This window comes from Myodes glareolus, chromosome 18 (genome assembly GCF_982192425.1).
Source record: "Myodes glareolus chromosome 18, mMyoGla1.1, whole genome shotgun sequence".
NCBI classification, from domain to species: Eukaryota; Metazoa; Chordata; class Mammalia; order Rodentia; family Cricetidae; genus Myodes; species Myodes glareolus.
The window spans coordinates 36,241,723-36,257,247 of record NC_142043.1 but is presented as its reverse complement, the minus strand read 5'-3'; the positions used below and the strand labels follow the sequence as shown (position 1 = coordinate 36,257,247).

Sequence of the window (15,525 nt, the reverse complement as noted above, 5' to 3'; positions counted from 1 at the left end):
GCCTTCCAGGGAGTGACGTGCCTTAAGTTTTCCTAAAATATGGACTAGAAATAAGCCAGAGAAGGACTTAGGGGAAGAGGACACTGGGAACGTGATAGATGGGCAGAGCAACTAACACTAGAGTCCACAGACTCTCATGGGAGAATTTCAGGACCGTTCCAGAGACTTTATAGTCAGAGAATAGGTTACAAGGAGCTACATATGGATAGAGAAACGCCCAGTCACAAAGATATGTGTGATGTTGGCTGTGGACTCTTGTTATCATTATAATAATGTGAGTGAGAGATTACAACTGGGTCTTTATTTATAAATCTGCATGACAGATGGACTGCAGGGAACTGAGACTAGAGACAGACTGGTAAAAGGTAAACTGGTGAGACCTGCCTGGAGGTGCTGCAGCGCCGTGAGGGAAATGCATTATTAAGGAAGCGAGACTGAGAGCTTGTGCTTGTGCCCATCAGTAGTCCTGTGCACGAGGACGACACCCAAAAATAGAACACGCTGGGCAGACTGACTGTTCATTGCGAAGCTGGAGCTGTCCTTTGGACACGTAAATGTAGGCTGCTGGAGTTTTAGGTTTGGAGAGAAAATTGAAGTTAGATTTGGATTCATGAGTATAATTGAAGGCATGGAAGGAAATTGTGTATACATGCATGTGTACATATATGTGTGTGTGTGTATGTGTTTACTGAAAAAGGATCCTATGATTTTTAGGCACAATTTTGATTATCCTTATTCGTATATTTGTAACAATAAGCATGATTTCCTTTTAAAACACATTTAGATGTAATTTTTGCCTCTTTCAGAATCTCTCTTTCAAAAAATTTCAGAATTATGGTTCCTTTACAAAGACAACTAAGATGCACATTCATTTCAAAATGAAGAAATTTAAGGTTTTATGAAGCATCCATCCTTTGAAGGGAAATAGGCAGCATTAGAGAGCTAAAAGTGATTGTCAAGCATGATGATACATTCCTATGAACCTAGAGAGGCAGAGGCTGGAAGAGTTCTGAAAGCCCAAGGGCAGCCCGGTCTACATAGCAAGTTCCGGGATAGTCAGAGCTACATAGACTGTCTCAAAATATACAACCAAAAGTATAATGTTCTCTGTAGTGACACTCCAGAACTGAAATAACAAATGACCGTAAGTAGAAAGCAAGGCATTCCCTAGTTTAGTATGGAGATACAGAAATAGGCTCATCTGAAGAACTCCACCTTAGAATGAATAAGGCGATTTTTTTCCCTGGCAATCTTAGCTCTTATTTTTAAGTTTTTATTTTTGTTTGTGTATGTGTCTGTGTTAGTGTGTGAATATGTGTAAGTATGTATGGGTACCTGAGGAGGCCGGAACAATATGTTGGATCCCCTAGGACTGGAGTTAGTCAGTTAGTTGTGAGCCACTTGATGTAGGTTCTAGAAATCAAACTCTGCCTCCTCTGGAAGTAGCAAGTGTTCCTAACTGTTGAGCCCTATTACTAGTACCTGGTAATTCTAGTTTTTTGTTTGTTTTTGATTTTTCTGTTTAACAGTCTTGGCTTTCCTGGAATTCGCTCTGTAGACCAGGTTGGCTTCAAACTCACAGAGATCCACCTGCCTCTGTCTCCCGAGTGCTAGAATGAAAGGTGTGCGCCATTACTGCCCAGCGGTAATTCTAGTCTTAAGAAATACTTTTGTTACTTGATGTCAATTAATGTTAGAAAAGAGTATCAAACTCATAGATTTTTGAGTAAGAAAAGTCAGACTTGGAAAGTTTTAGTTTTTTTCCTCTGTAAGTATGTTTTAACAGTTCATGTGAGTGTATTTCCCTCATTGGAAGATCATACTCAGGTTGTTCAAGAAATATTAACTTTTCTTTCCTTTTTAGGAATATAAACTTTCCCAAAGTTGTCAGGTTTGAGGAATGGTAGTATTAGGGCTCTACTAAGAGAAAAATTGTCTGAGAGGATATATTACTGGATTCTAGTCAGTAATTTTTGCCCTGGATATTTTATAATGTTCCTACAGAATCTCACCTTTTAAAAATCCATTTGATAAAGAAAAGGATAAACCTGTTTAGAGTTATAATGTACATTCCATGCTTAATCAAGTAATGACTGTTAAGGCACTAGATGTTCAGTGGAGTTTTCAATATTTATTTTAAAATCTAAAACATAATTTACTTAAAGCCTATATAAACTTCCCTTTTTACTTTTTAAAAATCAAAATTGTGTGTGTGTGATGTATATGTGCATACATGTTCATATATGTGTGCACCTTAGGTTTTGGGTCTCTCAATGAACCTAAAGTAACTAATTTGGCTAGAATGGCTGACTTGTCAAGCCTTAGGGATCCCCCTGCCTCCACACCTCAGTGCTGGGATCACAGGTGTGCACCTTATGTGGCTGCTGGGGATACAACTAAGGATATCATGTTTGTACAGCAAGCACTATACAGAGTAAGCCATCTTCCCAGATCCCCAAATGTTCCTTTTTTTCGAGACAGGGTTTCTCCTGGAACTATCTCTTGTAGACCAGGCTGGCCTCAAACTCACCAAATGTTCCATTTTAACTGGTGTGTGTGTGTGCACGTGCACACATGTGCATATGTTTTCTTCCATGAGTTTGTTATTTGGGGGATGAACTGTTTTTGTTAATGGATGTTTTAATCGTATTCTGGCCAAATATATTTGGTCATACTGTCACATATAGACCCTTCCCCATTCTATTAAAGGGCAGAAGCTAAAAATACTCCAGTGGAGCACACAAATAAAGGAAGATAATGCATGCTCACTTTGAGTTAGGTGTGCTAGTAACATAAAATGCAATATATCCAAATCCATTTCCATCTTCACTGATTCCACAATTTTAATTTTTCACAACAGCTCTGAAATACTGGGACAGATGTTTGAAATTAATACTGCTAATATAAATAATATATTCAGTTATTGCTTCTAAGAAATAAACTTAGTTGTCTACAGTTCTGTATGTAGGATTGAGGCTAGGGAAGAACACACCAACTGGTTATCCAATGCCAAATATCAGCCTTGAAAACATACATGCACATAACATTATATAGACTTAGCAGTTAGTATTTATATGTTTAGGAATATATGTGTGCATTCATACACATACATGTATGTGGCAACAATAAATAACAAGAGTCCATGAATTTGAAAGAGAACCATGGAAGGGTTTGGAGGGAGGAAAGGGAAGGGAAAATGACACTATTATATTCTCAAAAATAAAATAATTATAAAAGAAACAAATTTAGTTTCATATTATTCACTTTCCTAAGTTTTATGACATGAGAAACATCTGGATGTAAATTAGTACTGTCTACTGTGTAATACTGTATTGCTAAACAATGGTGATTATGAGAGTCTTATGTAGCTGGATGATTACATAAATCTTTTAACACAATATTAGTTACATGATTTCATATCAATACACCAGAATATCCTTTCCTTTAATGAATATATTTACTTTAATCAGCACAAATGTGCACACTGATTATAGGCTTTAAAGTGTAGAGAAAAACATGGCATAAATTTTTAATACCAAATGAAAATCATGGGGGGATAATTTCTTTTTATTAATTCGGCTTTGGTAGAAATGATTTTTAAATAAGTTTAACTTGATATTTGTATTAATTTCAAGGAAAAGACCATTTCAGGCATGAAGAATATCATTGCTGAGATGGAACAGGCATCAAGGTAAATCATTAAAAATACTCGAGCATATACTGGAAGCACATATTATTTGTGTCTGAAAATCGAGGGACTTATCTGATGTATCAGTACCTCTGATTTTAGTAGGGGCTTAGGATGGCATGGGTAGTAAAGAGAGGATTCTGTTCACCTTGAGAAATGAAGGGAAAGGCTTCTGACACGGGAATAATGGTAAAGAACCTCAGTCTGTGTTCAGAAAGCTTCTTGAACTACAGGCAGGTGAGTGTTGTTGGGACCTCAACTATAAGAGAAGTGAAGGAGGGACTAGAGAAACAGCGGTTACAGGCACGTTCTGCTCTTGTAGAGCACCCAAGTTCAGTTCCCAGCACCCACATGGTGGTCCAGGAAATCTCATGCTCTTCTGACCTGCAGCAGGCATGCATGTGGTGCATATACACACATACAGGCAAAACATTCATACACAGGAAATGAAATCAATCTTGGGAGAAAAGGAATAAAGGAAGGAGAAACCAAACATGTGAGAAGGCCTATACAATACACAGGTGAGTCTTGATTTTCGTATTTTGGGAAGTAAAGACTATTATTATTATTTTTTAAATTTTTAAGGTAGTTTTCATTGAATTATCCAGGATAAAGAGGTAGTAAATTTTTAGAAGAGGTAAGGGGGAACAGAAGGAATGAGGTTTTTATGATGAGGGTCTTGAGGGAAATGTCAAGTTTCCAGGTCCTCCTTGCATATTACAGGAGGAGTGTTCAGGGAAGATGACTTTAGCTCTGAATTTAAAGAGCCCGTGAGACCTTGTAGACGTGTCTGGAAAGGATGAGTCTGAGATGCTAACAAGGGGCTAATCCTGGAGACAGTGATCCTGCGGTTTACATGGTGCTGGGAACAATATTAGGCAGGGTTCTCTGGAGGAACAGAACCAAATAGAGGCTGGGTCTTCCATCAGTGGCTATCTGCTTGTTACAGGAGCAGGGAACTCAGTAACTGCCCAGTCCACAAAGCCGGATGCTGTAGCAGCCTGAGCCCAGCACTGACCTAGAACTCCTGGGAGAGCTGCTGGTGTTCATTCTACATTCAGTGACCAAAGGAGTTGACGTCTATGACAGCAGCAGCAGCTGTAGCTGCCCACATTCAGGAAAAGGGGTGGGGGGTGGGGAGGTGGGGGCCAGACAACACTTTTTTCCTGGAAGAGCTGTTTAGAGGGTGCTGCCCACTTTGAGGAACGCTCTCCTTCAGTTAATCTTCTCTGGAAACACTATCACAGATGTGCCCAGTATATGTTTCCTAGGGTGTTTATTGTCATCAAGTTGATAAGACCAGCTGTCACAACTCCACTCTTTACCAACTCGACACCCAATCACATCTAATGTCTTTCTTAAATTTTAGATGAAGACTGTAACAAGGCCATAAGTCCAGACGATATGATATAACTATCCCATGTCTAATGGAAAATGCACAAATTCGTTTTCCAGAAAAATGGCAGAGTCCCTTGAGAAATGCTTACTTTTTTTTAATAACTCATAACTAAGTTTGATAGTATAGATATAATGACACTTAAGTTCTGAAAGCAACTCAATGTTGTATTACATGCTAAAGCTATAAGACAGCAAAGAAAAACAGATCTGCTTAATATATCTGTATACACAGACACACAACAACAACAACAACAAAAACTCCCAGGAAATATGTATGATAATTACAGTTCTGATTTCTATATCTAGTCCTATGGCTGAATCTAATAACTGATAATGTACTACTTATTCTGCATTTCCTCCACCTTAAAACACCTCAGTAAATCTGGGACTTTTTATTTGAGGTTATGACCCACACTTTCACTCCTGAAGGACCTGGGGTTTTATCATCCTGCCTAGGTTGAGTTGCAGTTTCCCATTGGCTGTAGTCACAGGGCATTCTAACACTAAGAGATGCCCTAAAAGACTTGGTTTCAGACATGCTGCTACTGTGCTTCATTGTGGACTGCTAGTAAGTTTCTCCCTGGAGGTCTGAATCAATCACTTCTAATCTTTTAACTCATTTCTTAGCCTATTGACTCAGGAGTCCAAAGTGGCCAGGAGATGCCATAGCTTCTAGATCAATGAAATGGTTCATGTACCTCCTAGTTGAAACACTCTCCCCTCTCTGGAGTCAAAGCTCATTAGGCCAGCAGAACATAAGGTTGTGGGACTAGGAAGCAGATATTCTTCAGTGCATCAGTAGGGGTGATGGTGAGTGGTGCCACTCTTATTTCCATTTCTTAATTCTCGGACCGAGAATCCTGACTCAAGGGAGAAAGTACCATATATTGGACACTGATTCAGAACTCTGGGCTATTGCCACATATTTTGTGTTATAACTCCATCTTTAAAAGGCTCTTTCACTGTTCTGTCAAGCCAGATGCTTCAGGATGGTTGGGAATAAGGTAAGACCAGTGGACTCCATGAGCATAAGCCAACTGTTGAATTTCTTTGACTGTGAAGTAAATTCCCTGGTCTGAAGTATTGCTGTGTGGAATATGACAAAAGAGGATAGGGCGTTTTGTAAGCATTCTATGCAGGAAAAGTAAATCTATAAGCAGAATAAATATGTTTCAATAGGAAAAAATGCTGTTCTTTCCCTAATGTAAGTAATCCAACATAGTAAGAGCCAGCTCCGGTTATCACCAGTCCCATTAAGGAAATTCATGCTTACAGTTCTGTTTCTTTACAATCACTCCTGATATCAAAACCTTTAATAGGCAGTGGTTCTCAACCTGTGGGCCATAACCCACATATATCATACCATATCATATCAGATATTAGACAGGGTTCACTAGAGCAGTGATTCTCAACCTGTGGGCCATGACCTACACATATCATAGCATATCAGATATCCTGCATATCATATATTAACATTATAATTTAAAACAGCAAAATTACAGTTATGAAATAATTGTATGGTTGGGGATCCCACAACTTGAGGAACTGTATTAAAGGATTACCATATTAGGACAGTTGAGAACCACTGCTATAGAGGAGCATAACCAATAGACGGTATATATGTACATTAAAGGAAAATTGCCTCACATGCTAGGATCTGGGTATTCCAGCAGTGGCAGTCTGTGTGCCAGAAGGGCATAGAACTTGGCACCTACCCACCCCAAGACACTGGATGCCTCACTAGATTGGTGCTAGAGGCCTGGACCTCCCTGCAGAGGCACTAATGTTGAGATTGTATTGGAAGGAGGCAGTGGAACAAGTGTGGTGACAGTAGAGGAGGGAGGGAGGCGGCAGCATGAGTGCACACTCAGAAGGGCAGGTAGTGTGTGCTCTGACTTCTTCTCTGACACCCATGTTCTTTGGAAAGCTTACTGGAAGATATTGTCCTCTTAGAGAATGGGTCTCACCCAGTCGCTTAAGCCTCTCTGGAGCCACTCTCAGAGACACAGGAGGGCGTGTCTCTTGTATTTTAAATCTTTGTTGAGTTGAAAATTAAGAATCGTTCAGGAGTCATGGACGTGACAAGGATTTCTCTGAAAAGTAGGGCTAAAAGGAGAAGGATGAGGTATTCGCTCTGTAAAAACAACTCTTCAGAGCACAGAGGAAGAGGACCCTGCAGGGGAGTGTCAGTCATAATAGCTAGAAGTGTGAAGAAGGCCTTCCTGTTAAGTGTTGGAGGTTTTGAGATGCAGGTACATCAGTGACTTGTGTCTACTTAGTGCACTTTCATAGTGAAACTATAAATGTGCTCTTTGTAGTGGCTCCTTTTAGATGTAGACGTTTTCAAACCTTCGGTTCTCATTCTAACTGTCCATCTTCTGTCCTGTGAGAATTTGTTATTCTATTTCAGTAAAATATCTCTTCTTATGTACTATTTGATTTGTGAAATAGACAGTCTACTGAAGCCCTAATTATGTGTGAACAAGATATTTCCAGAATGCGCCGGCAATTGGATGAAACAAATGACGAACTGGCTCAGATTGCCAGGGAAAGAGATATCTTGGCTCATGAAAATGACAACCTTCAAGAACAGTTTAGCAAAGCCAAACAAGAAAACCAGGTATACTTGCTCCCAGACTCTTTTTTTCAAAGAAAAAAATGTATTTCTTCTGAGGCACAGCCCTCATTTCATCTTGTAGAAAAGCAGACTCTGCAACTAGCAATTCTTGTTTTTTACTTTTATAACAGATTATGTCATATAATTTCTAGATGAAATTCTCAGACATAAAGTATTAGCTATTAAAGAGAAAGGAATGGGAATGTTATGGATTTGTTTTAAACCTTAGGAAAACTGCCATACCAAAGGGTAAGTATTTGAATTAAACAAAACAAATGAGGATTAAAAGCTATGAGAAATTTTAAAATGGGCATATTTATAGTGGACTACATACTTTTGTGTTTAAATATTCTGTATAGACTATGGCACATTTTTGGGATCTTTTTAGCACTATGATACTTTTTTTTAGGGAAATTCTACTTTTTTACTTTGTAAGCCAATATATTTCAGTCCGACAGTCTTCATTTACAATACTATTATTTCAAGTTGAACTTTAAAACATTTTATTTTTGGAAAAAAAATAGAAAACCAAATGAAAGAGGCTGGTGATGTGTCTCAGTAGTTAAGCAGACATGATTCCTGTAACCATACAAAACCAGGTGTGGTGCTGGATGCCCCTAGGCCCAGCACTCAGGAGGTGGAAGCAGGAGGACCAGAAGCCCAAGGTTATCCTTGGCTACAAATCAATTTGAGGTCAGTTTGGAATACCTGAGTTACAGTTACTACTGACATTTAATATACACTTCTGCTTATTTAATAGAAATTCAAAATTGTAATACTGTTTGTCTTAGTTACTGTTCTATTGCTGTGATGAAACACCATGATCAAGGCAGCTAATAAAAGGAAGTATTTAATTGGGGGCCTTTCTTACAGTTTCAGAGGTCATCATGGAAGAGAGTGTAGTGACAGGCAGACAGGCAGGCATGGTCTTGGAGAAGTAACGAATAGCTTACATCCTGATCCACAACCAGCAGGTAGAGAGAACAAGATTGGTCCTGACAAGGGCTTTTGAAACCTAAAACCCATCCCCATTGACATACCTTCTCCAACAAGGCCACACTCCCTAACCCTTCTCAAACAGTTCCACTAGCTGGGGACAGACATTCAAACACATGAGCCTATGGGGGGCATTGTCATTCAAACTACCACACTGCTTTTACAAATAGTTTTTAAATGTTGGTGGAATAAAAACTGCTACTTTATACCATGCTTTTTCTATGTGAAGAACCAGGTATTTAAAGTTCACAAGGGGTTGGCTCTTCTTGCTAGATTATACTATCATGTAGTTTAAATTTCATGAATTTTTTTAAAAGTTTTTTGAGACAGGGTTTCTCTGTAGCTTTGGAGTCCTGGAACTGGCTCTTGTAGACCAGACTGGCCTTGAGTTTACAGAGATTCACCTGTCTTTGTCTTTCAAGTGCTGGAATTAAAGACGTGTGCCACTGCTGTCCAGCAAATTCCATGAATCGTATAATCTGTAAAACTGAATGGTAAATGAAATGTTTACTATTGTGTCCAGAATGCCACTTACTAGCTTGTGACGATATAAATTTTCCTGCTTTGTTAAACTGTATACTTATGATTGGCCACCAGAAGAAAATTGGCATCAAAGGAATTTACATATGTTCCAAGGTAGTTTTTTTCTTCTTTGGGTCATATAAGAAAGGTTGCTGGTTTTTCTGTAAACTATCGACTGAAAAACAACATAGTAAAAAATTTGGAAAATTGAAACCTTAGGAAATTTTATTCTTAATATCACATCTTTTAACAGAAATAAAAGTTCATTATAGAACTTTTTTTCTTAAAGGAGAAAAGGAAAAAGAAATATCTCCTGGTGTCTTTACCATCTAGTTACTGTTATGTTAACTTTTAGCAAGTATTTTTCTGATTTCATAGCAATTTACAGTTTTAAACATTGTAAGTAGAATGTTTTATATTTCAAATACGGAGAATGTCTTTATTCTCTTTATGAATATTTGAAAATGCCTAAATACATTTCTGTGTTAGTGATTCACAGAGTTTCTTTGTGAAAATTTTGTTTACAGTAAACAATACATGGAAATACCCATTCCTTAGCACAGTTGAAGCTTTAACTCTTCACTAACTTTTGATAGACAAAACACTATCCCATTGTCTTAATTAGCATATCTTTGATTACTAGTGAAGTTTAATTTAGTGTTACCAACTTATGCCCCTTATGATGTCTTGTCTCTCTGGGTCCTTTGCCTGTTTTCTCTTGGGCTTCTGTTCCTTTACCATTTTCACATATGTGTTTATATCATTGTTATATTAATTTTATATAACCATCAGTTTCAAATATTTAAAGTTTACATGTTCTTATATATAGAAATTTTTATTTATTATAGTCAAATCTAGCTATCTTTTTTTCCATAGGCACTGTCCAAAAAATTGAATGATACTCATAATGAACTCAATGATATAAAACAGAAGGTCCAGGATACGAATTTGGAGGTTAACAAGCTGAAGAACATATTAAAGTCAGAGGTACATATGCAAATTTTTCCTTGCTCATGGTACCTACAAATTTTCATAAAACTTAACTTAGTGATCTATTACACTCATCAGACTAGTGAATCAAGTCTTTATTTAATCAAATATCATAGTTTTGACTGTGACGGATTAACTATATACTTTTAGAATCACCTGTCCCCAAAGATCACTCAAAAACATGTATATTTCAGTGTGCTAAATTCACAGTAAACTTTCAAGGCAAGTAGATTCTTCCTAACTGAAGAACATGGGGCACAAAATGCTGCATTTTCTGTTAAAACTGACAAAGATGGATTATCCTGACTGTTTGACAGGGCAGAATGGATCACACTATTATTAAACCACCTGTTTCTTAGAACAATTTGCACATTTATTTTAGTCACTATTTGACCAGTCATGTGTGTGTGAGAGATTTCAGAGATCCCCAAATGTAGATGTGTGTGTCAGCTCTGTAATACATAGCTTGTCTCAGGACAGTTTTATCTACTGTACTTAGATAAAAATGTCTGAGTTAGCATAATGTATCATTATCATAGATGTGGTGTTACCTACACAAGACTAAAAGCATGAGTGAAAACTTCCCTCAACAGCTTATTTTAGTTAACATATAATTTAATATCTGTATACCACCATATTCTGAACATTTGCTCATAGTTCACATAAATACATTTTTAAGGACTTAGAGAGGTAAAACATTCTTAGGACTCCTAGGTTGTTCCCATCACCTTCAGGAGCTTTGGAACTTCTGAGTCTTGAGAGGAAGAACTTTAGTGCAGACTTAATTTAATAGACAGGGAAAAGATCTTTTACATCTAAGGCCACAAGATGGCAATATTAACTGGGTCACAATCAGTTTCTTACTAGTAAGTAATTTTAACTGGGAGAACATACATTTGATTAGAAAGGGTGGGGTGTCAATTTGTTGTACTTTGGTTATTTCATTTAGCTCAGGATTTCTGATAGAGAAATATAGTATTAACAGGAAGGAGAATGTTCCTGATATTAGTAAAATTATAACTGAAGTTTTAAAGAGCAACTTAGGCAAACCACAATACTAAAGCTTTTTCTTTCTGTGCATGTGTTCTATGTGAGTCTCTCTCTCTCTCTCTCTCTCTCTCTCTCTGTGTGTGTGTGTGTGTGTGTGTGTGTGTGTGTGTGTGTGTCTGTACATGAGTGCAGGTGCCTGCAAAGACTAGTTCTACCTGGAGCTGGAGCTACAAGAAGTTGCGAGCTGCCCAACATGGCAGCTAGGAACCAAACTTGGGTCTTTTTACAAGAGCAGTATAATCACTTAACGGCCGCTCTTTAACATCGTATATTATTCATGGAACTGAATTTTTCCCTATAGAAAGAAAGTCCTTCTTAAACTAATTCATTTATGGTATCACTTTGAAGATTTAAAAAAATCTAGTTCCAACAAATGTAGATACAGCTCAGTGGTAAAGCACCTACCTAGCATACCAAGATTTAATCCCTGCACTGCCCAAACAGTTCTGAACTGTAAGTACAACTTCTGCACGAGTTATATGACTAGCATACATTTAATAGTTTACTTTTGAGCAGTTTCTGACAACTTAATAGAAACAAGTCAAAAGGAGATTATAGTCTGTGACCAAGAAAATTAAGCCTCAGAGTCTCAAGATGCGGCTTAGAGGTAAAGAGCACTCTTAGTTCAGAGGATCCAAATTCAGTGTCCAGAACCCAAGTCAACTCCAGGGGACCCAAAACCTCTTATTTCCAATGGCTCCAGCACTCAACATGCATGTGCACCCCCCACACAGTTAAAAATAATAATAATTAAATCTTATCAGAAATTGAAACTTAACGATATGAATGAATGCAGAAACTCTGCAGCCAGTACAGCTCAGTAAAGTGGTGGAGAGCAAGGGAATGCTGATGAGAAAGTCAGCAGCTCAGACCCGCTGGAGTCGGCCAACAGTCACAGGGTAAGACTCTCTTAAGAAGCGCAAGAATATTTTATCCAAGTCCTGAAGATAAGGACACTCTCCTGAGTGGGTACCTGTGGGAGCAGGTGGGATAGTACTTCTTTATGTTCCTAACAGGATGACCATCTTTCTAGGTTAGGGTAAGTAGGATCTCTCAAGATTATTTGCGAGTGATTTCCCAAGGGTCCAGATACAATGTTCAATAAACACTTTATGCTAGTTACCTTTAAAGTTTGACAGTAATACTCAAGATTTGCTTTTTAGGAATCTGAGAACCGGCAAATAATGGAACAACTCCGAAAAGCCAACGAAGATGCTGAAAACTGGGAAAATAAAGCCCGTCAATCAGAGGCAGATAACAATACCCTCAAATTGGAACTTATCACTGCTGAAGCAGAGGGCAACAGATTAAAAGAAAAAGTTGATGCCCTTAACAGAGAGGTTGAGCAAGTAAGTTTGTTGAAATGTGCTTACAGTACATCCCGTATCACATATAAGGGAGCTTTTTTTGGCTTTCATAAATTTAATATATTGACAAGCAGTTTAATTATATAAATGCACTGTAAATTATAGCCTCTTATTTTCCTATCCATCTTGGTTCTTTTAGGTACCTGCAACCAAAATAATGGTCAGCTTTTTTTTTTCTTAAATTGGGAACTGTTTCAAACAAAAAGAATCAAATTTTTGAAAAATAACAGATCTATTTCTGTCCTGCAGATGTAATAACATTAGTATATTGCCACACTTGCTTCATATATCTTTGTTTAAAGAAACAAAATATCAGAGGCAAGAGCAATGGTTCAGTGGGTGAGAACTTTTGCTTATCACCCAGAGGACCTGAGATCCATTCTTAGGAGCCACATGCAGTGGCTCATACTACCTGTAATTCCAGCTTCAGTAGATTGACTTCTTCTTCTGGCCTCCATGGATACCAGCATTTTTGTGGCATGTGCGCGTGCGTGCGCGCACACACACAGACACACAGACACACAGACACACACACACAGACACACACACACACACAAATAAATGAAAAGAAATCAAACATTAAAACTACAACTTTTCATCCGCATAGTGTGTACATATAGATTTCAAATTATTCTAACTGCTTTTTATGACTTCACACTCTTTCTATGCACCAACTGTTATATGTTTTCTGTTTTCAAGTCAGTTCTGTGTGTGTGTGTGTGTGTGTGTGTGTGTGTGTATGTGTGTATACATACATACATACAAATATATTTGATTTTTTTGAGACAAGGTTTCTCTGTGTTTTGGAGCCTGTCCCGGAACTAGCTCTTGTAGACCAGGCTGGCTTCAAACTCACAGAGATCCACCTGCCTCTGCCTCTGCCTTCCAAGTGCTGGGATTAAAGGCATGCTCCACCATCTCCCGGCAGTTTTGTATATTTGTGTGTACAAGTCAGTGTGTTGGCATGTATATGTGGAGGCCGAGGTTGACACCTGGCATTCTTCAATCATTTTCATTTTTTTTAAAGATTTATTTACTTATTATGTATATAACATTCTGCCTCCATGTATGCCCACATGCCAGAAGAGGGCACCAGATCTCATTACAGATGGTTGTGAGCCACCATGTGGTTGCTGCGAATTGAACTCAGGACCTCTGGAAGAGCAGTGAGTGCTCTTAACCACTGAGCCATCTCTCCAGCCCCAATCATTTTCATTTTCTACCTTATTTGTTTTTTTGAGACAGGGTCTCTGTGAACCTAGAGTTGGGAATTCATCTAGATTGGCTAGCAGCAAGCTCCAGGACTGTGGTGTCTCTGCTTTCCCAGTGCTGGGATTACAGCTGTGCTCCGCCATGCCTGACTTTTTCTTTTTAAACATAGTTTCTGAGAGGTCAAACTCAGGTCCCCATGTTTGCATGGCAAGCACTTCACTGATGGAGTTATCTTCCCAGACCTCTCTCCTTTCACTCCCTCTCTCCCTCCCCCTGTGTATGTGTTTTCAGATTTTATTTGTACTTTCAATTGTGTGTGTGTATGTGTGAGACTGTGTGTGCACGTGCATGTGTGATAAAAGGAAGAAGGAGGATATTTGTGCATGTTAGTACAGTGCCATGGACATGAGAAGAGCGTGTTGGAGGTCCTGGAATTGAAGTTGCCGGTAATTGTCAACAGCCTCAGTTGGGTGCTGGGAGTCAGACTTCTCTTCAGTGTGAGTCATCTCTTCAGTCAGCACATTTTCCTTTATCAGGCCTAGGTATTTGGGTCTGTGTCAGGTACCTGCCTAGCACACTTGAAGGCCCTAATTCACCCCTGGCACTGCAAATAATTTTAAGTGATAAAATCTACTAAATATCTATTTGCAACTACCCATTTTAAGGTCAGTAACATTTTAAAAATCTGTTTTGTTACACACATACTTCAAACAGTGGCATATATTAATTGTTTAAATATTTTCTTGCTTAAATTATTCTCATATTAAGGATTTATATTTTCACCCTTTTCTATAGTAAAGTGTTCTGTAACATTCTTTTTTATTTCTCTTGGCTCTGTTTCTTTAGGCGTATGTCTGAAGCAAATACTGAATCTAAGACACACACAATTTTACTTAGTTTATCAAATTTCCTTCTAAAAGTTTACTCTTGCCAGAAACCATGGGTTATAATTTCTTAAATATTATTTTCAATATTATCAGCCTCTAATTTTTTCCACAGTTGTGTTTTATGTTTCCTAGAATATAAGTGAAATTGAGTGTCTTTTTATGCTTCTTTAAAAATAAACTATTTAATTAAATGATGAGTGTATCCTACAACACCAAAAGTTGAAACGCTTAGAAACAACAGTATGCATTACAAATTAATTTGAAAATTTTCCTTCTATATATTATTAGCAAAATGTTTTTTTAACAAGCTTCTGTGCTAAAAAGGATTGTGTATTCTAAAAATATTTTAATGGACATGTGGGACCTCTTAAAATGAACTACTTCCAAATATGGCTGAGATTTTGAGGCTTTTCCTTCAGCAGGAGTAAAACCAGTTCTGGAAGCCCGGCACCAGGAAGCTGGGAATTCCTGGCAGAAAGCTGACACTTGCCTGTTTCAACAGCAGGTGGCTCATGCCCGATGGAGAAACAGACGACAGGGCTTAGTGTTTCTTGACCACTAACGCTCTTCTTAGATGGGTTTTTCTGTTAAATTTCTTTTGAATGGATTTTTCTTTAAAAAAATTTTTTTATGTGCATGAGATTTTGCCTGGGTATATGTGTACACGGAGCCCATGCAGGCCAGAAAAGTGTATCAAATTCTCTGGAACAAATTACAGATGGTTGTGAACAGCTGTGTGGGTGCTAGGAGTCAAACCCTAGTTCTCTGGAAGAGCAGCAGGTACTCTCAATCCCTGAG

The 15,525-nt window shown here is 38.1% G+C and overlaps 1 protein-coding gene across 4 annotated transcripts in view; it reads left to right on the top strand.

Annotated features, from left to right (window-relative positions):
- Positions 1 to 15,525, top strand: part of Tsga10 (testis specific 10) — a 97,162-nt gene that overhangs the window by 61,178 nt on the left and 20,459 nt on the right. For all 4 annotated transcript variants that reach the window (XM_087898079.1, XM_087898078.1, XM_048430291.3 and 1 more), the window contains 4 exons: positions 3,636 to 3,691; positions 7,538 to 7,706; positions 10,098 to 10,208; positions 12,425 to 12,610. In XM_087898079.1, coding sequence (XP_087754205.1) covers positions 3,636 to 3,691; positions 7,538 to 7,706; positions 10,098 to 10,208; positions 12,425 to 12,610 — 522 coding nt within the window. The remainder of the gene's footprint in view (positions 1 to 3,635; positions 3,692 to 7,537; positions 7,707 to 10,097; positions 10,209 to 12,424; positions 12,611 to 15,525) is intronic.